General features: G+C 40.3%; 1 protein-coding gene across 12 annotated transcripts in view; it reads left to right on the forward strand.

Moving 5' to 3' along the window:
• Positions 1-24,712, forward strand: part of shank3a (SH3 and multiple ankyrin repeat domains 3a) — a 68,823-nt gene that overhangs the window by 17,875 nt on the left and 26,236 nt on the right. For 8 of the 12 annotated variants that reach the window (XM_077739274.1, XM_077739305.1, XM_077739281.1 and 5 more), the window contains 11 exons: positions 7,804-7,912; positions 8,709-8,860; positions 10,300-10,467; positions 10,604-10,720; positions 11,734-11,811; positions 11,891-11,957; positions 13,306-13,541; positions 13,619-13,782; positions 16,596-16,804; positions 17,626-17,649; positions 19,817-19,882. In XM_077739274.1, the coding sequence (XP_077595400.1) occupies positions 7,804-7,912; positions 8,709-8,860; positions 10,300-10,467; positions 10,604-10,720; positions 11,734-11,811; positions 11,891-11,957; positions 13,306-13,541; positions 13,619-13,782; positions 16,596-16,804; positions 17,626-17,649; positions 19,817-19,882 (1,390 nt within the window). Of the gene's footprint in view, positions 1-2,965; positions 3,109-7,803; positions 7,913-8,708; positions 8,861-10,299; positions 10,468-10,603; positions 10,721-11,733; positions 11,812-11,890; positions 11,958-13,305; positions 13,542-13,618; positions 13,783-16,595; positions 16,805-17,625; positions 17,650-19,816; positions 19,883-24,712 lie in introns of those variants that run through there. The other 4 variants (XM_077739297.1, XM_077739315.1, XM_077739323.1 and 1 more) reach the window with 2 other exon arrangements.

Below are 24,712 nucleotides of genomic sequence, written 5' to 3' on the forward strand. Positions count from 1 at the left end.
ATCCGACAGTGGTGGTTTTTCGTTTTTCTGTTTTTTCCGTATATAAGGCACACTGGATTATAAGGCGCACTGTCTATTTTGGAGAAAATTTAAGACTTTTAAGTGCGCCTTATAGTCTTGAAAATACGGTATTATTATTTTTTACCCTTTTCCCCATGATGGCGCCGTTTACTTGGAAGCCAGTGACAGTAGCTCTGTCCACTCTCATGTTGTTCGTGTTTTACAGCATGTTTTACATGAAAAAATAGAGCAAACATTGACATGCACCTGCTTATGGCAGGTGTAATACTGGTGTACCCATAGTGAGCAATGATGATGTCACTCACACCGGTACTCAGTTCTGCTCAGGGAGGTTGTCTTCCTGCCCAGACCAACAAAAAATTTGAGGGAACATTGCTTCCAAGCATGGATTGGACATCTAACCCCATCAAGAGTAGCCAATGAGTTAAGTCAGTTTACCATGCACTTTTGTTAACCTCGATACATGCTTATAAATTCACTGAGGCGTGCATTAATCCATCGGTCCATCATCCCTCGTCCATCCGTCCATGGGCCTGAAAGGTCTTTTGCCTGGCGGGTGTCGCATTAGTCCCGTCACGAAGCTTCGGGCGCATGAGACTCCATCATTCTAGGTCAGGAAGTATGAATGGACACAAAGCCCAATGGACTTTCAATCGTGGGTCCGAACCTAAAGAGACGACACGCATTGGCACTCTTTGGCTTTTTGTTATCCGTCCTTTTTCCCGTGCGGTCCAAATATAGAGGATCATAGATTTTCCCGCTATTGTGTCGCATCTGCTACGCTCTCGTTGTTCTTGTCCTCCGGCGTGGCAAAAAATGGGCCAATTTACCGTGTAAAATCTTGGAGAAAGTTCAAAATCTTTGAGTATCATGTTGCGTTTGGCCACAGAATCGAACACCAATTGATGAGCTTGTTCGTTGCAGGAAATTTTTGAAGCAGCTATTCACGTTTTTGACAGCTTACGATATGTGTCAAAGTGGCGGCCCGGGGGCCAAATCTGGCCCGCCACATTAATTTGTGTGGCCCGGGGAAGTGAATGAGTTCCGACTTAGGATCAAATTAAAATGAAGAGTATAGATGTATATTACATTTCCTGATTTTCCCCCTTTTAGGTCAATAATTGTAATTTTTAATCATTTTTTTCTGTTTTTAGTTAAAAAATCATTTTGTAAAATCTAAAAATATATATATAAAAAAAGCTAAAATTCACTTTGTTTTAGATCTATAAAAAACTGAATATTCAGGGCTTTTAATCCAGTTCTTTTAATCCATTTATTAAAAAAAAAATCTAAATATTATATCCAAAATGGTCCGGCCCACATAAAATCGACTTGACGTTAAAGTGGCCCGCGAACCAACCCGAGTCTAACACCCTTGGGTAACGACATTGGATAGCCTTTAATTAGCATAGCATGCATGTTTCAAAGCTGTATCCAGAAAACCCAGCGACTATGGAACCCTCCATTTTGGAAGTGCCGCCCGGTTCAATACTCAAATCCATTCGTTTCGGCAAACGAGTGAATGCGGCACCCCCCGCCTGGCCGTACGTGTGCTCAGACCAGACCGTTCCCGTGCCTCGGCACGACGCCGTACGTGTACCGACTTGATGTTTTTGTAGCATTTGTGCGGCGTTTGCGCCACTGTAATTGAAAAGGCACCTGAGCGACCGCTCCTGATTCAGCGTTCTCCTTTCTGGTGATTGTGATGACAAATGCATTCCCCAACGTCCCCGCCGCACGCAATTCAATGCTTTCACACAAAATGACAATTCTCTTGTCATATCTAACTAGACGGTGGTATTTGCGACCATCTATATTCTGTTTGCATGATGATGCGTCATTATTCAGCTTTTAGGACTATTGTTCCTATTGTACTTGTTTCTTTACTGCAGTATTTAGCTTCCGGATCAGATAGGGGCAAACTATGGCCGACTTTATACTTTTTACTTTAATGATGAGTGATGAGTATGTTAATAGTTTAGTCCTTTTTTTCTGTTTATGTTTCATATGTACTGTTAACGGATGTACTTTTTTTATATGTATCGTATCTTGTGCTGACCCGGCCCATTTGCAATTTTTTTAAAGTTAATATGGCCCCCGGGCCAAAAGTTTGCCCACCCCTGGTCTAGATAAAGGGTGTCAGACTCGGGTCAGACCATTTTAGATATAATATATAAATATCTTTTATAAATTGATAAAAATAACTGGATCAAAAGCCCCTGTATATTCCGTTTTTTTATAGATCTAAAACAATGTATATTTTAGCTTTTTTAAATATATTTTTAGATTTTACAAAAAGATTTTTGTACTAAAAACACAAAAAATTGATTAAAAAATTACAATTATTGATTTAAAAGGGGGAAAATCAGGAAATTTAATATACATCTATACTTTTCATTTTAATTTGATCCTAAAACAGAAAGTCAGCACTCATGATTTACTTTCCCGGGCCACACAAAATAATGCAGTGGGCCAGATTTGGCCCCCAGGCCACCAATTTGACACCTGTGGTGTAGCTGATGTCTGGATGTGTTATCTTTAGTTATGACTTTGCCTGGGAGGCCTCGCATCCCCGTCTAAATGTATTAAATGCGGTCAATTTCAGTCTTTTTGCTAAAAATGCTTTGCAATAAATATGTAATGACCCCCAAATTCGAGCTAAGGATGAATTGCATGGAACATTTCTTTTGTCCCGGCGAACAATCCTTGTTTTTGAGGCTAATTGTGAGCACGCAACAAATGTACCTTGCTATTGTGGCTGCTCGGGTGGGTGGAATGAGTTGAGAGAGTGAAGAGAGTACAATGTGTGTTTTGGGAGAGAGGTGTGTGTGTGTATGAGGAGACAATACAGTAAGCAGGGATGGGGTGGGGGGGGTTCTGTTGAGTGGCAAACAGCTTCTGCTCTTTGTTGTGGCCTTTAATCAAGCCAAACGCTGGCAGCCAACAGCAAACTGCCGCTCAGGAATAACACCAAAAGTAATATAGTGCATATATACATAAGAAAAGAGCATAGTTTTGGAGAAGGATTACCCAGGAGGCATCGGGATGCTGCATTTGGAAAAAGCACAAAGGAGAAAAGATGATGAGGTTGGAGAAAAAAGCTTACTTGTGTAATTGCTGATAACCTTTATATTGTCTATTATTGTTATGGATTGCTTTTTCATTAGTATTGCAGTTATTTGCCACAAAAATGACATTGTTTTCGTTGGCGAGTATTAAGGAATACTGTGTCAATGTTGTGCTGTGTGCAAGGGTAGTTTCTAACTGTCCTACCCAAGATGGCTACCAGCTAAGTTGTATAATGGTTTTAGTTTGGTTTTTGTATTGTAATATTACACTTTTAATCTAGTAATATTGCAACGTATGGCTTTTTTTCGACTAAAATGATAACTTTCATAATATAAAGTGCAGTTTTATATTTTTACAAACATTTTTCTTATAATTTTATGTAACAATGACGTTTTTCGTGGAAAGTTACGTGCTTAATCTTATATTGTTTTCACTTGTTTTTATCATAGAATTGCAACTTTAATAATTTACATAATATTGCTTGCAATTATGTCTCATTATTGCAATTTTAGACTCGTATGACTGATGTATTATCCTAATATTAGGACTTTAATCTCCGAATAGTACCTTTTTCCTCATAATATTACATCATGGTAGATAGTATTACTATTGTAAACTAATAATATTCTAGCTTTTTCCTCAGTATATTGCATAATTTTTTATATTACAATTTTAATCTGATAATATTGACTTTTCCCCTCATAATCCTACTTTAAGGTTTTCTTTTTGTATTTTTGGACTTTCCCCCCCATATTCCAACATAAGGCTTTATTTTAATAGTATTTTGCCTTTATAATCTTAACTCGTTTCTTGTAATTCTAGTTTTTAAATTGTATTTCTATGTGTGGTTGTAATAGTAGTTTCGAATTGACGTTTCTTCTCTACACATAAATATCTCATTGCATAGAAAGCTTACAGTTAATGATGATGTGGAAGACGTTGCTATAGTTACTTTTACTTCTTTTTTACTTTGGGGAATGTTTTCTTTCCTCACTCATGAATGATACATCCAATGCGCTCATCTTAAGTGCGATGAATTATGAATATCCGCATGTACGCGCGAATGAGGAGCAGAAATGTCATCCCGGAGCTTCCGGAGAGTCGTTACTTAAAGCTTTTAGCGTTCGCAATTACACGCCGGCACAAAAATGTTTGGCGGTAAAAGGTTAAAGATTTTCTCCTCCAGCTGAGTAAATCCTATTCCTCGGGTTCAAATCCGGAAGCTACCGTGGAGTGGATTGCTCTTTTTTGTAGTAGTAGTAAAACTGGGGAGTATTATCATGTAATCCTGTTAGATATGAAAGACGGAGATTTGACAGGCGTACCGCGGTACACTTTGGAGGCTTGACGCTCGACGTCCAATCGGAAAATGCTGGAAAATGAGTTTAACGCAGGTAGGATTGAATATAAACCTAGTCAAAGAAGTATTATGATGACATTTTTTTTATTAGAAGTGAGTAATGCATGGCAGGAAATGTTCACGTTTCAGTGATAGACATTTTAAGATATTGGATGTCTGCCATTGTTGATGCCAACATGGAGTTTGATAAATATAGACCCTCCCTTACTTATTAACGATTTAGGTTCCGAGCGCTTGCTCATAAGTTGAAAGTGTTCATAAGTTGAAAGTGTTCATAAGTTGAAAGTGTTCATAAGTTGAAAGTGTTCATAAGTTGAAAGTGTTCATAAGTTGAAAGTGTTCATAAGTTGAAAGTGTTCATAAGTTGAAAGTGTTCATAAGTTGAAAGTGTTCACAAGTTGAAAGTGTTCACAAGTTGAAAGTGTTCATAAGTTGAAAGTGTTCATAAGTTGAAAGTGTTCATAAGTTGAAAGTGTTCATAAGTTGAAATTGTTCAAATTGAAGTTGATTCAGTGCATATTTTGTATTATAATTTATGTTGAAGGCCTATATAAGTATATTGAAGGTTTATATAAGTGCATTTGTATGTTTAAGGCTTGTACAAATACCTTTGGTTTGTACTGAAAAAACTATTTAATAAAATGGAGAGAATACATGCAGTACTGTATACATACATTAGAGATTTACTAGAAATTGTCCGAAAGAAGCTATCTAATGAGGATTGCACAGTTTTCTTCTTCTTTTTCATCATAAATGATGCGGTTGGTAGCACTGTATGGCATCATTCAATTGATTTGCAACCTTTGTGCAACATTCAATATTTGGGTCCTGATCCTCGATCTTTCTGTTTATAAATGGTAATGACTGTCGAACGATTCAAGTTGTATTCCCGTGCAACGCTCACCACTTTCTCACACATCAAGCTTCTTTATTATTGCCACTTTGGTTTCAAATGAAATGACTTGCTTCTTCCGTGCACTTCCCTCACTTTTCAGCCTTTCACTCTTCACCAACCACATTGAATAATGGATGCATGAGATATTTAATGATAGTTCGTATCTTCTTCTTAAGTAGGGGAGCGTCTGTATGTCTTATTTTTTGTTATGTGAGGCCAAAGTTTTGTAATATTTTTGTGTTCTCCCCCCCAAACTTTGGTCAGATGGTGACTACTAATCCTTCTTATTGGATTGACAGCAGGCTTTTGTGTACTTTTCGAATCCCGAGCTTTCTTCTCCAAATGTTTGGTCGCTTTGGCGGCGTCCCCAACGTTTACATTTTGAATACAAATTGATCAAATGGCACGTTTGGGCTGGTGTACTTGCAAGTGTATATATTTTTTCCCCCCACTTATCCATGTTTCTGTGTAAAAAGGAAAAAGTCTATAGCGGTCGGGCATTTGTCGCTAATGGCTACTCGGCCGTGCCGAACAGCTGCTATGCGGCCAAACCTCCCCGGTAATGAGTGTCAATGTAGGCCAGCGCTATTGTTTGACACACATAGCGGACGTACAGTTGACGTATGGAAAGTGTGGTGAGCAGTACACCATTAAACTGGTACGTGAGTAGAGGGGGAAAGTCGATAGCTGTAAAATGTATGATATTTGTCAAATCTGGCTTCTTCTCACATTGAAAGATTCATTTGTATTATTATTATTATGGTTGATGCTGCTATTGGGAGCCATGTACTTTTTATTTTTGGACCCTTGCAATCTTATTTTAGGGAAAAAAAAGCTTTATTGCTCCGAGGTATACTTTTCAGGGAGGTAATCTGAAGTCATCTACCTTCTGGGGGCTCTTTTCCATTTTTACATGTATGATGGAAATAGCAAAAACAGACTTATGTTTGTTTTTTGAGAGATTGAAATCACCCATATTGCATGTGTCAACGTGGTGGTCCAGCGGCCAAATCTGGTCCGCCGCATCATTTTGTGTGGCCCGGGAAAGTAAATTATGAGTGTCGACTTTCTGTTTTAGGGTCAAATTAAAATGAATAGTATACATGTATGTTAAATTTCCTGATTTCCACCTTTTAAATCAATAATTGTCATTTTTTAATCAATTTTTTCCATTTTTAGTTCAAAAAATATTTTGTACAATTTAAAAATATAAATATAAAAAAAGCTAAAATAAACATAGTTTTAGATCCATAAAAACTGAATAATCAGGGCTTGTAATGCAGTTCTTTTAATCCATTTTTCAATAAAAAAAATCTAAATATAATATTTAAAATGGTGCGGCCCACGTGAAATCAAGTTGACGTTAAAATGTCCCGTGAACCAACCCAAGTCTAACACCCTTGGCCTATATGATTAATAATCATAAGAATTGACATTACATTTAAGGAAGACTGGTTACAGAATAGAAAATAACACATACAGTTTTACCTCTACTTACAAATATCTCCAAATAGGAACGTTTCAGGTTACAAACATTTTTTTCAAACTCATAGTTTCATTTTCATCTCGTAACATTGCGATTTTTCTCTCTAAATATTCCAATGTCTGACTTTGAGGTAGATTTCATGTATTGGCTACAGTTTTCCCTTCTGTACTCATTGTCTTTTGTATCCCATCACCATAACAACTGCATCTGCCAACATCTGAAAATGGGAGGAGGAAAGAAGGAAGGCCAAGGGAAAAAAAAAAAGCAAAAGAACTCAAGCGAATATCTCTCACTGGCGTAGCGGTCGCCGGCACGCTCGTGTCAGCGGGGGAGGGGGGCGCTTGAAACGTAGGGCGAGGAGAGAAATTCAGGAGAGGAAGCGTACGTTATAGGACATGGTGAGTAGCGTTACCTTCTCCAATAGCTCATAAAATGGACATTTGATGGCAAAAAAGATTACAACATTTTTTTTAGAAAGTTTTTGCACTTCACTTCTATTGAAACAAACTCCAGCACCCCCAAAATGCTGAATATCACAGGAGGAAAAGATGAATATTTTATTTTGATGTTTTTGACAAGCATATAGGTTAAAAAATTGCTTTAAAAATATCAAATTGTGGGTAAAACTGTTTGATTCGCTCTTATTTGCCGTCAAATGAGATGAAGTATCACGTGATCATCCGTCAGCCAATCACAGGGTTTACGTCGACGAACAGGTGTTTCCCACCTTCGAGAACGTTTCAAAATTTCCACTACTACGTGAACGATGTAGTCCGATCTTTGCGGTGAGCTCATCTACGTCCTCGTTCTCCATTTGTCTGATACGGGGACAGAAGAGACATAAAACCTCGCCGCGCTGGCAAGGGAACGAAGCTTTCATCTGCTCGCTGCATTATTAAACGGCGTCAGGCAGGCCAGCGTGCGTGCAGGCGGGCCAATCACAGATGTCGCTTCCTTTTCTCCCCCCATTAGGCCAACCTGAGGAAATTCATGGAATGTGTGCAACAGAGGAGCGTCGAGAAGGTCTCCCGTTTTCTGGAAAAAGGCTTGGACCCCAATTTTCACGATCCTGACACTGGAGGTGAGGGTATTTCCCAAAATTTCTGCAAATTTTGCCTTTGTTTTGAATCACGTGATTTAAAAAAAAAAAGCCAATTTATAATCACCCCACTTTCATTTAAATCCCTTCATGGCGGACAAGATTGGTTGATATGTTCTTTTGACTGCTAGGGGGCGCAACCATTTGCTTCATTGTTTGTTGCTACCGTGACCGGACGTTTGGTCTCCAGTCGTTTGGTCTCCAGTCGTTTGGTGGCCGGTCAAATGTACTTATATATTAAACAGTACTTAGATATTAAACTCTCTCTCATGAATATAATTTTGAGAGCTGGTTTCAACAGTAAACTCTCTGTCACCATTTGAGCGGCGACCAAAAGACCGGCGACCAAAAAGACCGGCGACCAAAAAGACCGGCGACCAAAAAGACCGGCGACCAAAAAGACCGGCGACCAAAAAGACCGGCGACCAAAAAGACCGGCGACCAATAAGACCGGCGACCAAAAAGACCGGCGACCAAAAAGACCGGCGACCAAAAAGACCGGCGACCAAAAGACCGGCGACCAAAAGACCGGTGACCAAATGTCCGAGCACCGTTGCTACTTGGTACACTTGGTTCAATTGACAGGAAAAAGATGATTGGACGCCACGTAATTGGACATGCATGACTTCTTGTGATGGGATATGGGCCAACAATTTGCTTCTTAAGTGGTGCCAATGCTTGTTATTTTTGCCATCTAGGGCAGTAAAGTGACATCTTATGATTTTTCAACAAATATATATGTATATAATTTTTTTTAATTTATTTTTATTTTTTTTAGAATGCCCTATGACGCTAGCAGTCCAACTGGAAGGATGCGGGGAAATCATCAAGGTGCTGAAGAGTGGCGGCGCTCATCTGGACTTCAGGACAAAAGATGGGATCACCTCCCTGCACAAGGCTGTGCGCAGCAAAAACCACACGGCGCTCATTGTGAGTCACTCATTGGTTTTTCTCATGAGTAAAACATTAAAAAACAAAAAAAATAAAGTACAGGAAGGTAATTTATTCGTCTCCTCTCAGGAGGCACTTGTATATTTTCTTTTCCTTTTTATCTTCAATGAGAAAACATATTAAGACTTTTCAAAATAGCCCATTTACTCGGTTGTGGTGTACACGGACAAGCGTGCAGGAACTTAGCAGCAAAAAGAAGTGAGTCACCTCTTTTCATTCATTTCTCTTTAACAATGGTTCAGCTCAGCCAATTTTGGCTGGCCGGCTTCCAATAACTTCCACCCGAGCAATTTTACTTGGTTGGAAACGCCATCCCTGAGCGCGTTGACATTTACTGACAGTTCTCGTACAGTTTGTCGAGTCTGACTCTGTACAAATGTTCATCTGGTAAAATTTTGACCCCCCGCAGCTTTTATTCCTTCCTCAATATGTCGTTTATTAGCTTTTGAATAAACACGTCCCACATCCGGTCAAAATAAATTCTTAACTCATTGGCTGCCATGGATGCCGTTAGACATCCAATCCATTCTGCCTGGGAGGCCATATTGATGATTACTAAATATTTCAATGTCACTTTATTATGTGCTGCACAACTGATTTACCCCCCAAAAAATGTTTTTGCAAATAACTCTTTTTTTATAGCCTTGATGTTGGACAACTTTGTTAAAGTTGGGGAAAAATATCAATTTTTTTCCCTACTTATTACGGTGCTCGGACGTTTGGTCGCCTGTCTTTTGGTCGCCAGTCTTTTGGTCGCCAGTCTTTTGGTCGCCAGTCTTTTGGTCGCCAGTCTTTTGGTCGCCAGTCTTTTGGTCGCTGGTCAAGTGGTGACAGAAAGTTTACTGCGGAAAGCAGCTCTCAAAATTATATTCATGAGAGAGAGTTTAATATCTAAGAGGGAGAGTTTAATATCTAAGTACTGTTTAAAATCTAATTACATTTGACCGGCGACCAAAAGACCGGCGACCAAAAGACCGGCGGCCAAAAGACCGGCGGCCAAAAGACCGGCGGCCAAAAGACCGGCGGCCAAAAGACCGGCGGCCAAAAGACCGGCGGCCAAAAGACCGACGGCCAAACGACCGGCGGCCAAACGACCGGCGACCAAACGACCGGCGACCAAACGACCGGCGACCAAAAGACCGGCGACCAAACGACCGGCGACCAAACGACCGGCGACCAAACGACCGGCGACCAAACGACCGGCGACCAAACGACCGGCGACCAAACGACCGGCGACCAAACGACCGGCGACCAAACGACCGGCGACCAAACGACCGGCGACCAAACGACCGGCGACCAAACGTCCTGTCACGACTTATTACAATTCCAAAATATCAAATTGGGGCTCGCGACACGAAATTCTACTTATATTTAATGGCTTACAGTGCTGAGTGGAAACTTTATTTTTTTTTCCCCAGACGCTGTTAGACTTGGGCGCATCACCCGACTACAAAGACAGTCGGGGTCTGACCCCCCTCTACCACAGCTCTATGGTGGGCGGGGACCCTTACTGCTGCGAGCTGCTGCTGCACGACCACGCGCAGGTCGGCTGCGTGGACGAGAACGGCTGGCAGGAAATACACCAGGTGGCGTAAACCTGTTGTTCTCCATGTTACTATTGTTACTTCAACACCGAATATTTGTTGTTGGGTTATGATCAATTTCAAAAATGTGAGTCCAGTGCGACCTTTTCATGGTCTGTTAACGTCCGTTTTCTTGCAGTCGTGTCGTTACGGCCACGTTCAGCACCTGGAGCATCTTCTGTTTTACGGAGCGGACATGAGCGCCCAAAACGCTTCGGGGAACACGGCCCTTCACGTCTGTGCGCTCTACAACCAGGTACGATAAGAGCCTTATGTTGACCACCATTCACACTCATGACATATAATGTCAATACAATTTTTGAATAACTTTTTTTCTCAATGGGATACAATGAAGTTGGGGGTCCCGTAGGGGGTGCCGGAACTATTTCGTTCTTAGAATTGAGTCATTAAATAAGTTAATTTAATTATTTTTTTGTATATTCTTTGTACACATCTGACTAAAGATGTTTCTCCGATACTGACTTTCTGACTTCTGATTGAATATGATTTTTCTAAAGATATTTTTAAGTATTTCTTTCTTATAATTGAGTCATCAAAAAAATCTTGTAATTTATTGTTTAAATGTATTGATTTTTCTAAAGATTTTTTGCCGATACCGATTGAATGACCATATTTTTAGACACGTAAAAAACTGCAAAATTTTATGTAACTAGTAACTGATAAATCACTTTTTAATGGTATTAAATTGTTTACAATCTTACATGATTATCTCTTACTTGACATTAGTTTCGAAAGAAAAGTAGACAGACTCGGACAAATATTTGCCTATCGGTTTGATTTACGACAGCCCAAAAAACACGATTGTACAAAATCACACTACTCGGATCGGATCTGAACTTGCCACTAAATCCGATACTCCAAAAATAGAGTTATGAGGCGTCGATGCCAACACTGAGTATCGAATGCGACCCGGTCGGTGTAAAATGACATATCGAGCCATAGCGCCTGGCGTGTGGGGCCCCCCTGGTCACTCACGTGTCTGTCCATCAATCTACGAGCGGATTTCACTTTGCCTCGGGGTTCTGCGTACAACTACACTAAGTACGTGGCCCAGATCCGACATCTGGCGCCGTTGAGTTTTGATGAATAAAAACATTTCTGCAAGGTGACATTTCAAATTCTGCAAATACACATCTCATCCCGCGACCTGTCTCAAAGGCGGCCTAATTAAAAGTCCAGAGAAACGTTTGCCCGAGAACCTGCCGTGGCGACCGTTCAAATGACGTCAATGTCCGTATTGTCATCTAGGACAGCTGCGCTCGGGTTCTTCTGTTTCGTGGCGCCAACAAGGAGATTAAGAACTACAACAGCCAGACTGCCTTTCAGGTTAGTTGTACATATGCAACATTTCAAGCATATTGCTCAAACTCAAACTTACATTTGTCTCCATTTTCTGTTGTGCTAGGTGGCTATTATAGCAGGGAACTTTGATTTGGCTGAAATTATAAAGGTCCACAAAGCATCAGATGTTGGTGAGTAACTTAGTTTTTTGTTAAAATTTTCTGAAAATGTCTGGTTGGGTCGATGGGACATTGAATACAATGTGAAGATATGCTGATAAATGTTCAAAAGTACTGCAAAACACAGGAAAACTCTGCCATCTAGTGCACAGCAGATACTGTACAACAGTAAAATTACCAACCTAGAATGTGTGTTTGTTTTTTTAATTTTTTTTTGGGGACCAGCCCTCAAAACATTCCTGGGCAACCATAAATATTTTTCTAGATCCGCCCCTAACCCACCAATTTAATATGTCATTTAATAATAATCGGACATAGGACCCAACGTCTTTTCATGTTACCTCCCCCCAAAGTTATTACACAGAAGGGATTGTGTGTCGTGCTACCGCAAGTTTAGAGTCTTCATGGATGTGGTAAAAAAAAACTGTCCTTAAGTCTATTTGTCCGTACAGGTGGAACAGTTTGGGGACATCCCCCATCCCAGAATATGCTAAAATAATATCCTCTACATTTCTGCAAGTGGTTTTGTGTGCCTCGTGTCCAAATATTTGCCTTGTCTTGTCCTTGTTATCTTTTCAATGGTGTCCCATTTTCCCCAACAGTGTCTCATGACACAATTTTTTTGGTGTCATTGTGTCCTCTTTTTGTCCTGTTTTCTCCCATCATTCCTGAAGGTGCCCTTATTGTGTGGCATTAAGTCCTATTTCTCTCACTGTCTGGTGTAATTACCTTTTTAGGCGGTAATTACAGTGATTCTGCACTGTTCTTCGCTACTGTAATGAGGGCTGATTTTTGCCTTTCTTTCTACTACTACTACTACTACCGAAAACTTCCACAACTGTGTCAAAATGACCCGCATGAGTTTTCAATGGAATATAATGGGATCCTTTAGACCACATGTGCCAAAGTGGCGGCCCCGGGACCAAAATCTGGCCCACCGCATCATTTTTTGTGGCCCGGGAAAGTAAATCATGAGTGCCGACTTTCTGTTTTAGGATGTAAATGAAAGAGAGTATAGATGTATATTAAATTTCCTGATTTTCCCCCTTTTAAATCAATAATTGTAATTTTTTAATCATTTTTTTCTGTTTTTAGTTCAAAAATCATTTTGTAAAATCTAAAAATATATAAAAAAAATCGAATACATTGTTTTAGATCTATAACAAAAATGAATATTCAGGGCTTTTAATCCTAGATCTAGCAATTTTCTCACAGCAGGTTTCTGTCCTGTTCAAGTTTGTCTGACCCACCACGACTCGTTCTTCTGTAATGATACCAAACATTGAAAAAAGAGGCTTCTACCCATCCAAAAAAAGCTACTTTCAAGCTAATAAAGTGACTTATGGTTGTGTGTCGCCAGTGCCTTTCCGGGAGACGCCCTCCTACACCAACCGTCGGCGGGTGACGGGCCCCACGCCTTCCCCCCGTTCGCTGCTGCGCTCTGCCAGCGACAACAACCTCAACGGCAACGACGTGGTCCACATCCAACGGCAGACGCCCCGCGAGTCCCGCGGTCGACAGCAGGGTCACTCGCCCGTGCCGTCGCTGAGGAGTCTGCCCGCTTTCGGACAGCCGCAGGGGGGGAGCTTCGGAGAGGTGAGGCCGGCGCCGTCTGGAAAAAAAAGACGTCTTTTCATCTGACGCCAAAGTGAATCACGGCTGTGGTTTTGCAGAGTCGTCACGGCGACTTTCCAGACAGCAGTCTCCAGAGCACGGGTAGTTCCAGGTCCTCTCATTCCCGTTCGCCTTCCCTGCATCACTCGCACGATGACGACAGGCCGGTACCGAGACGCTCGCATAGCCACGGTTATCCTCACGGACATCGGGGAAGACTCAGGTCTGTAATGCTCAAGTCCTTTGCTGTCATTGACCTTGACGTGGCTCTTTTCCTTCATTTTAAATGAGTCTACTTCTATGTTATAACTATAAGACATCCAATCTATTTGAACTGAGAGTCTGGCAGCCAATGAACGAATGAAGATTTGTTTTCCAGATCCGACTTTGTAATCAATAGAAAAATAATGTCCTCAAATGGCTACAAAATTGACAGAAATTGGGCTGGAAATAATCCAAATTTATTAGAAAATGACTTGAAATTTACAGCAAGTGGCCCAGAAATGCTGTGTAATCAATAAAGCAACACTAGATAAAAGCTAATTGTTAGCATGTATGCTAGGGTTCGATAACCTTTTTAACAAAGAGAGCCATAAGCAATTCATATTTTCTAATGTTATTGCTAATGTTCTAATTTAAAAGTAAAAATACATGTAAATGGGTTTCTGTATATTTAAGTCATTTCACTACTTTTAAAGTGGAAAAAATGAATACTTTTTCAGTTGCTAATCAATGAGAGTATGCATTCTGGCATTCTAATGCAAAAAAAAGAAGATTAAAGCAGTTCTTGATATAGTATCTCAGTTCTGTCACAAGTGGGTTCCATATTTTAGCTCACAGGTTAGTGAAGAGCCAAATGCCCCCATCGAAAGAGCCACATGTGACTCCCGAGCCATAGGTTCGCTACCCCTGGTTCTGCACAATGAAATCCTACATTGATAATAATAGTAGCGTCGGCTAGTGGCTTAATTGGTCGTTAAGACTGGCGAGACATGTACGCCTGGGACGCTAATGGCCGTCGAGGATGCCGCGGGCACGGCGTAAGAGTCGAGGCCTTAACGCCGCCTAAGAATTGACTTCACAATTACAAATAAATGACTCCTATCGCATAAGGCGCTCGATTGGATAGGCGAGGTTGCGCAACAGGTTAACGCGCAGATAATGAGTCAATATCGAGCGGCCGTGACTTGAATTTGAACGTTGGGGGAGATGGCATTGGCGCGAGATGTTATTCCGTCTCTCTTGACGGCTTTAAAAGGCAGCACATTTGTCACGCTTTGTATTCGTAGAAGAACTCATTCTTGCGGGATGGGATTCAGGTGAATTGCTGACTCATTCACTACTAATCAAGGCGGCTCCTCACGTTCCCTTTAAGAGGGGAATCCTCAATGAGTCATTGGTTGGCTGCCAGACTTTTCAGTCCATACGGCTTGGAAATCTATTGCCTACAAGCACGGCCAAGGAGGGAAAATGAAACCAAGGTATAGCTTAAAAAAAAGGTTGTACATTTATGTGTCGTCTACTCCTTCTTGTTGTTCTTTTGTCCTCTCCCTCTTGTCTTCATTTTCAATTTTCTTACTCTTAGCCTGCTCTCCTACCTCGTCCTCCTACTTCCTATTCTTCGCTTTTCGATTTCTCTTCTTCGTCCTCTTTTCTCTCCTCCATTTCTAATCTTCTTTGTGAGCACATGGACTGAAATGCCTCCTCCAGAGGAAATTTAAATATGGTCGCCATAGTCTTAGGATCGATCCTCAGAATGGTGTTTTTATTTTTTTATTTTTTTTTACTCTTATAGTCTTTCCACTTACTTCTTGTTTGTTCTTGTTTGCGGGTGTAGTTCATTAGAATTCCTTTTTTTTTAATATACAGTTTTCATATACCAAGTCAATACCCGTTCCCAAATCGTCCTGTGCAAGCCACCTCCAAAACGCTCTATTTTTTATTGATGTTTACTTTATTTACTTATGATAATGCTAATGTCATCGACTGTGTTTAATGGTCCACTAAATAGAAGTAGAATTGCAGCAGTTTTCTCCTTCCTCACTCAAACAATAACATTTATATGCCGGCGTTTGAGGGAAATGATGCAAGGGATGCCTGCGTTTCATATTTACAAAACCCAAATATGAAATCTGTGGACCTTTTAGAAAAGATGGTCAAAATGACATTCTGACACTCTTGATCACTCTTTTCAAAATGTAAAAATATAGGAAATGAAAAAAAGAGCACAGAAAAGAAGAAAAAATTAATAATTTTTCAATCTCGCTTACGTCCAGTCAATGAATGACCGCGAAACGCCATTATTCCATACCGGAACGGAAAATCAATGAAAGGGAGGGTGTCGGTTTAACGGGACGGTCAGCTCTACCAATGAGGGTGTCCCTTCTATTTTTTTTTATTCCTTGGCACCCCAAGGTCCCACCTTAAGCTCCGCCCCCGGTTTACCCGGCGTGTGATGTTGAAATGATTGGCGCCGGAGAGGAGAAACGGGTAGGGGAGGGGGGGGGGGGGTACAGCATGTGGATCGGGTAGTGGCCGCGAAGTCTGGATGAACGACCGGCGTCTGCTAATACGCCAGTAGAAGAGAGTCGTCAGGGAGGGATGGGAGGAGCCTAACGCATTGGGACCCCAGCGCCGTCGCGTGCGCAATATGTCGGAACGGCCGGCGCGCGTACGGCTAGCTCATTGAATCAAAGGGGAGGGGCCCACATCGTGAGCGAGTGTGTCGGGAGGAGGAAAGGAGGAGGAGAGGGGATGGGAGGAGGCGAGGAAGGAAGTGGGCGCTCCCCCTCGGCGGGAGGGATTTGAGACGGCGGGATCCGTCCGTCGTCCCGCCCGCTAAACCGGACACGCGGGATCCGCGTTTGGCCAACTCGGGATGAGCGAGAGGGGATTCCGAGGGCCGGTCGGAAAGGACCGTTTAGTTTTTTGCCGGCGGAAGATCCCCCGCCGTTTTGGCCAGGCCCGCCTTTTAGGAATCGGAGCGCCGTGACCGCCAGCTCGGATGGCCGCCGTAACGTACGTGTTTGTTTACAGCCCTGGCTCGGTGCAGCGGGACGTGAGCCCGCCCCGGCGCGCCGTCGGGGGCGGGGGAGTCGGCGGTGGCAGTGGCGGCGGCGGCGGCGCTCGTGGGCCCAAGAGGAAACTCTACAGTGCCGTCCCGGGTCGCACCTTCATCGTGGTCAAGCCCTACGCGCCGCAGGGGGAGGGCGAGATACAGCTGAATAGAGGAGAGAGGGTCAAAGGTAAGACGCCGTTTCTGTGACGGGGGTCGGATCCCCTTTTTGACCGGTCGCCTGAACGTCTATCGTCGTCTCGGACTTGATTGTGATGATGTAGTGGGAATTTTCTTGCTACTTTTTGGGGACTGGACCCAGAATGCTTTGTTTTTCAGTCATTTTATTACTTTGTTTCTTTGGATTACTTTTGGGAGGAAAAAACATGATTTAATGAAATATTTCAAGGAGTATTTCCGGTTATCTAAAATGGCTTGACATTGATATGAGTCATAAATGATCCTACTTGATCCTTTCTAGATGTTAAATATGAATTCATACAATGTCATCATGAAGATCAACAGATGGAGCAGAATTTAGTCTAAGCAACCTAATTCAAAGTATGGCCTTATTAAAATATGGAAGAAATTATCCTGAAAATTCTTATAACCCCCAAAATTTACATCCCTCCATTTAATATTACCAATAATGACTGATTACAACCCCTTTTATCCAATCTTGAATGATTAAAATCTACCCTATCAGACCCCTGAGACCTTTGACCTCATGACCCATGTAGTTAACATAGTCTGAAAAAGTATCTTCTATTTCTGCCTCAAGTTTCGCATGGGCGTCCAATCATTTTCTTTTCTGGATCGCATTTACAACCAAAAAAATCAAAAGTTATAGAGTCTAACTTGAAATTGTTCTTCAACAGATATTAGAAATCAAGTTACGCTTCCATACATGACATTGTTTTCTTTTGTGTTTGCCTGAAATCTGCATTCTCTCATCTTTTCATGATTTTGCCTGTCTTTACATCTTCTGTCTCCATCCATACCTCACTCAAGACTTTGACTGTAATGACGTAGAAGGTAAAAAAAAAAAAAAATCCACCACCTTCTCCTCAACCTTTTTTTGTCACTGCCCTCCACGTTTTGCCCTTTTTTTGTGTGCACTGCCTCGTCCACCCGCCGTTTGACCTAAAAAATTCCACCGCCCGCAGTTACAATACGTCACCACTACAAAAAAAAAGGTCTCGATCCCTACCGGTTGTTTTAGGCTAAGAATGTCAGGCACAGGAAGTGAGCGGCTTTGCATTATTTTTTACTGAAAATTGTCCCCCCCATCCTTTGATGGCGCACGGCTTGAGCATGCGCCCTTTCCCGTGATTTACCCCCGTGGTCAGCCTGCTTTAGAATCCGTCACGTTGTTTCATGAGCACATTAGCTTAATGAAAACACTTGACAGAGAGTGAGTAGTTGCTACACACAGGTGGAAATCACTCACACTCCTTTCAACGTTGTATGCCCAGAAGCGTTTGCCATCACACGAAATGCTGAGAAAATATGCCACGCGTTTGATAGATTCTTTTGTATACAGTGTACTGTTCTCATACTTCATCTTACAATTAGTGTGCTACCGGTATCGATATGACACTCTAATAATATATCCAGATTTGTGCGTATTTAGGAAAAAAACACAACGTTTACTTTTCGGTTTTGCCGGCGCCCCACTCAAGATGGCCGCCAGCTATGTACCCCAACGGAAAAAAAAAGTTGGGGTTGTTGCCCTTCCTCCAGTGATGATAAACGTGCCTAGTTTGGCGTCCAATCCTCCTACTACAGTACATTTTAATGAGTTTAAAAAAATACTACGACAGGACTTGCAAGTTAAAACAACAACAAAAAACTGAAGCTAAAAACTCAATTGCTACATGCAACACTTGTCTAGCGGGAGGGGCAAGAGGAAGGAAATTATGTGAGGACACCAAAAGGCGCGTTAAGGGCGACCAGCCGATATACCATCTGCCTCTATGACGCAACGCCATCACGGGGGGCGCCGTTTCCATCACATTTGGCCACGTCGACACTTAACAATCCAAATAGCTGCAGATCTTCTACATACATATGTACAAGTACATGTGTATAAATATATATATATATACACATATACACATATACACATACACATATACACATATACACATATACACATATACACATATACACATATACACATATACACATATACACATATACACATATACACATATACACATATACACATATACACATACACACATATATACCCATACATACACATATATGCACATATATACACATATATACACATATATACACACACTTATATACCCATACATACACATATATGCACATATGTACACATATATATACACATATACACACACTTATATACACATATATACACACACCTATATACACATATATACACACTTATATACACATATACACACGCTTATATACACATATATACACATATACACATATATACATATAGATATATACATATATACACATATACACACGTATACACATATATATATATATATATATATATATATATATATATATATATATATATATATATATATATATATATATATATATATATATATATATATATATATATATATATATATACACATATATACACATATATACACATATATACACATATATACACATATATACACGTATACACACGTATACACATATATATATATATATATATACACATATATACACATATATACACATATATACACATATATACACATATATACACATATATACACATATATACATATATACACATATACACATATATATACATACATATATACACATATACACATATATATACATACATATATACACATATACACATATATATACATACATATATACACATTTATACACATACATATATACACATTTGTAAAGGGAAGAACTGAAAATATTCTCTATAAATCTGTCCTCTTCATTTGAATTTAGGCACAAAAGAAAAACTTGCATGATTTACACAAGTGGTGCGTTGTTCCCTGTGCTTTGTAGATACTAGATAGATCTGTATGATTAATAGCTGGAGAGCTTCCTAGCTAACTAGATAGCTTCTTACCGTTTCCTAATTATTCCACCCAAAGCAGTGCACGTTTTTGTCCCCACAATTCTGGTTGTGACATCACAACACTCTGTTCTATTTATGCATGCCTTGAAGCTGACACTGTGTTTAATGAGGAAGTGGAGGAAGAGGAGGATGCCATTTTCTTTGAGGATGATGAAGGTAAAAGTGCTGAAAACTGTTGAAATGAACTGGGGACGGCTAAACGCTTGAGGAAAAACACACAAAAATCTTAAGTCAATTTTGCCCGCCCCGGTTGTTGTTCTTGTGGCGAGAACGTCCCGTTAATAGCTTTGAATAATGATGAAATGAAAGCTCATTTGACCTGAGGAAACTGAAAGCTAATTACGCCGTCCCGTTCATTATTCACTGAAATCTCGCTGTTGTCTACGCGCTAGTTGTGTGTTCAATGTGGGCTACATTTGGAGTTCAACCATGGAATGAATTGAGTGAGACATTTTTTGATCATGCAAGAATCCCCGAAAACGAAGAAAAAAAATCGATTAAAGCAGATTGAAGCCATTTTACAAGGCCTCAAAATGAAATATTGGCAATTTTTTGATCATTTTTGGTTCAGTTCTAGCTCAAATGTTTTACCCATAGTAAAATAATCCTAAAAAAACCTGTGTTTTTTATATAATCTGATTAGTTGCCTCATGGCGGGATAATCAGCCATGAATCGGCAATGAAAATAATTGTTTGTGACAACTGTGCTCGCACGCATAACAGACCGGCCGCCCTCCACCGTTTACCGTGCACCAAGTCAAGCAATGCATGATGGGATTGTGTGTTTGTTGCCCTCGTCTTCCTCTCCAATATCGATCTAATCTGGTTTTCTAGGCTTCCAATCCCTTTAAACTGGTGGATTGGCAACAAATTACGATTTATTCTTTACCTACTCACTGTAATATGGCACTAATATTGAAAAATGTCTGTATATCGGCTCAATATATCAATTGACCGACCGATTGATCATCCCCAAATAGTCAACACGACAGTTGTCCTCTGATACTAAACCGCTTTATCCTCATTAGGGTCTCGGGCTTCTTTTACGATATGAAAAAGCATCACGCAAACAGTGAATATTGTCATTTTTGTTTCAAACTCAAAGTAGACCTCTTCATAAGCTTATATCATTGTTAGCATTAACGAGAGAGTATTAAATAAGAACAAAAAATACATCTAATTTTTTTGTCTATAACTTAATGTGCATCCATTCATTTTGTTGCTTATGTTTGTTCATGATGATTCTACAGTTTGTTTGAATGAGTGCGCCACTGCCATCCCCTGAGTCATTGTGCAATTGCATTTTATTATAGTATGCTTTTCTAACTTGGATGTTCCCAGAGCATTGCTTCGACACCCCCCTTTTCCCCCAAACAGAACAAATGGCATAACTTTACACCCCAGTATTTGTTTTTAAACGCATGGCCTTTCCATTCCTTGGGAATAAACAGGCTGTCACCAAAGTGGCAACGGGGCCGTCCGATGGCGGCGAGTCCCGCCTGGCCGCTCCCCGCCGATCACGCCACCTGTTTTCCCGTTCCGCTTGACTGTCACTGCCGTTGCAAAAAAAAAAAAAAGCAAAACAGTCCTTCCATACCATGAATTTTTGGTTGTTTTTGCCCAGTATTCAGTCGTAATCCATCCACAAAGAAACATGAATGCATAATCATGAGCTAATACAGATGGAACCCGTGGACAACACACATGCAGGTCAGATGGACAGATGGTTTGCTGCAAAAAAAAGCCTTTGGTGGCATTTTTGTGGCCTAAGAAAATATAGTTGGAAGGTTTTTGATGGATTTGTGTCTATGAAATGTATTTGTAAAGTAGGATTCAAGCCATTCTAGATAACGTCCCATTCATTTCGTCATTAGTTTTAAATGTATGAGTTCAGTGATAAAATGTATATTAACTTTCAAGTGCTCACTGCAGTTGGAATAATGAATGGTGAGATTAATCGTGATTAATTATGTCAGATTGAGTATGATTAATCGTAGCCAACAAACCGATTGGTCGTCTATGGCAGTCAATGACAAATTTAGTGTAGTTTAACACAAGTAAGGTTCTAAAAAATGGATGTGCATGAAAGGGTTAAAATAATTTCCCATTAAATTTAGCAGTTATCTTAATATAAATAATTGATTGATTGACACAAATGAAAAACAATGTGATTTTATTTATTTCAGTAAAACGTATTTTTCACAGTGTATTTTTGATAAAATGAAATATAAATAATTTCTTATTTCATTTTTTTTTCATTCATAATAACAATATGATTTACCTATTGTTTTCCAATATTCCGATTCCAATTTATCTTCCCCGGATAGTTTTTGGTTTCAAAGTACGCCGGCTAAATTGTTATACCCAGAACAATCCAAGCGTAAATACCCTGAAATTGCAAAATAAGTCGACTCAGCGCAATATTTATCTCCTCATAATCAACAATCAAAGCCAGCGATACCACGCTTTTAAATTCCCAGCTAATATCGCCCACCTGAAAATGGATCAATCTCTCTAAGAACGGCACGGAAAAAAAAAAAAAACTAAATGAATTTGTCTTACGAGAGTGCCCTTGCGTTCGTTGCCTAGCGACGAACACACACGGAATGCATTAGCATCCGCACCTCCACAACAACAACAACAACAAGCGTAATACTCCCAATAATCTCATGCATTTATTCATTTACACAACCAACTCATTGGCCAGAACACAGACCAAAAAAAATGCAAATTAAAGAAGCTTTTTGATTCTTGCAGCATTAGCGTTAGCTTCATTTATCGCCGGTTGTCCTAGCAGGGCTAACAACCGCTTGAAGGTAAATCCCAGTCGCGGCGGTGTTAATATTCCTCGCCAAGCAAAGCCATTCATCATGTTTGGCGATGTCTAATCGCAACGTTTCTTGCACCGCCTTCCATTTTCACGGCTGTCTGCCGGATTTATAATATGGGAGAGTACGTTAGCGCCTCGCTAAAAAAAAAAAATGCTGTTAACTTATTGGTAGAGGCGAGTAGAAATGACGGAAATTACCACCAAAAAAAAAACTTCTAAAAATGCCCCCCGAAAAAGACATTTTTAGTTTCCGTCATTGGAGCTCACCCATTGGCTGCCATTGATGGCACAAACACAAAAAGGGAGAAATGGTAATACTGCAAAAAACAAAATCTCGTCAAAACGAAAAAAATATTGCAGAAAACCATCCCAACCACCAAAAAAACAACACAAAACTCCCAAAGGATAATTTTATTCCAGTTGTTTTAATGAAACCCATTCGGCTGTTATTGGTGGCACAGGAAAACTGGCGAAAATATATAAAATCTGCAAAATACACAACCTCTAAGGTTTTGCCGATAATACAAAAATTATCAGTACAAAAAAACTTGTGAAAAAAATGGCAAAACTGCTAAATACTGCGGGATTTTTTTAAAACAACGAACAACAATATGGATTATTTTTCATCAATAAAAATATTTGTAATGGCTGCTTTTGAGTTTAACGAATACCTATATTGGTAGCACAAAAAACACAAAAACTGGTAAAACTATATCAAATCTGCAAAATACACAAAATCTCCATAAAGTTTGCCAATGATACGAAAAAAAAAAAAAAAGTACAAAAATCTCTTCTACGGGAAGAAATTTTAATAACCGAAAAATCTGGATAATTTTTCTCAACAAAAAAACATTGCCATGGCTGCCATTGAGTCTCACGAATACTGATAAAGGCTAAGAAACATGAAAAAGAGAAAAGCCATCCGCTGTTTTGTCTTCCCGGACTTGCCGACTCAGGCTATTGTCAATTAGCGGCGGGCGAGCGCTCCTCCTCCTCCTCCGCCATCGCCGCCACCACCGCGTACGAGCGTCAAACAAAGTGTTTGAGAGACTTGAGCGAGGAGCGACAAATCCAATAAGGCGAATGGAGCTCTTATTAGATTTGCTTGCCCGCGCTTTTCATTAAACTTCAGCTGCAGTCAGTGTACGACACGCACGCACGCACGCATACGCACATGCCACGAGGTATTCACGAAACAAGCTATTCTGTTAATTTCACACTTTTGGCCAAATTTCCAGTAGAGGGCAGCCATCCTTGCTACTTTTTACAGCATTTTTTCTTTATTTTTATTGCTTTTGGGCCATTTCCTTAACACTTCATGTTGATTTTTTTGTCAATTTATGCTGATTATTCGACACTTTCTGCTTGTTCTGTTTTTTGGATGATTTCCTGTTGATTTGGGGGAATTCCCTGTTTGGTGGTCTTTTTTGTTGATTTTGGGCCATTTCCTTAACACTTCATGTTGATTTTTAGTCAATTTGTCCTGATTATTTGGCACTTTCTGTTTGTTCGTTTTTTTGGGTGATTTCCTTTTGATTTCGGGACATTCCCTGTTTGTTGGTCTTTTTTGTTGATTTTGGGGGATTTCCGGGGGTCAATTCCATGTTGATTGGTCACTTCTTATTGATTCTTAGGCATTTCTTAATCACTCCTTGTTAATTTTGGGTCACTTGCTCTTGTTTTGGGGGATTTCTGGGGTCACTGTCTGTAAATTTTTGGGTCACTTTTTGTTGATTCTGGTTCACTTGTTTGTTTTTTGGTCATGTGTTGATTTTCTTCTTCTTTTCATGGTCACTTACAGTTCATTTTCCAACATTTGCCCTTTAATTCATCCTGTCGAGACCGAAAACCTGAACGCTCGCCGGCCTCGTTTGACGTCACCAATATTGCATCATCAGGCCTCGGGAACTCCGGCGCCTCCTTTTCGCAAGCTCGTCCTGCCGTAACCTAGCAACCGAGAAGAGCTCACTCACTCACTCACTCACTCAGGCAAAGTTTCACTTAGAACTGTCAGGTTCATCAATAATTACCTTCGTCCGTAATTATCAATAACTGCAGGAAGACATCTTATTCAATTATTGACATTTAATTAAATAGAAATGGATACAACAATGGGCAAAAGCCTCCGAAGGGGAGAGTCAGCAAGTGTCACCTTA

Source organism: Stigmatopora nigra, chromosome 2, assembly GCF_051989575.1.
Source record: "Stigmatopora nigra isolate UIUO_SnigA chromosome 2, RoL_Snig_1.1, whole genome shotgun sequence".
NCBI lineage: Eukaryota > Metazoa > Chordata > Actinopteri > Syngnathiformes > Syngnathidae > Stigmatopora > Stigmatopora nigra.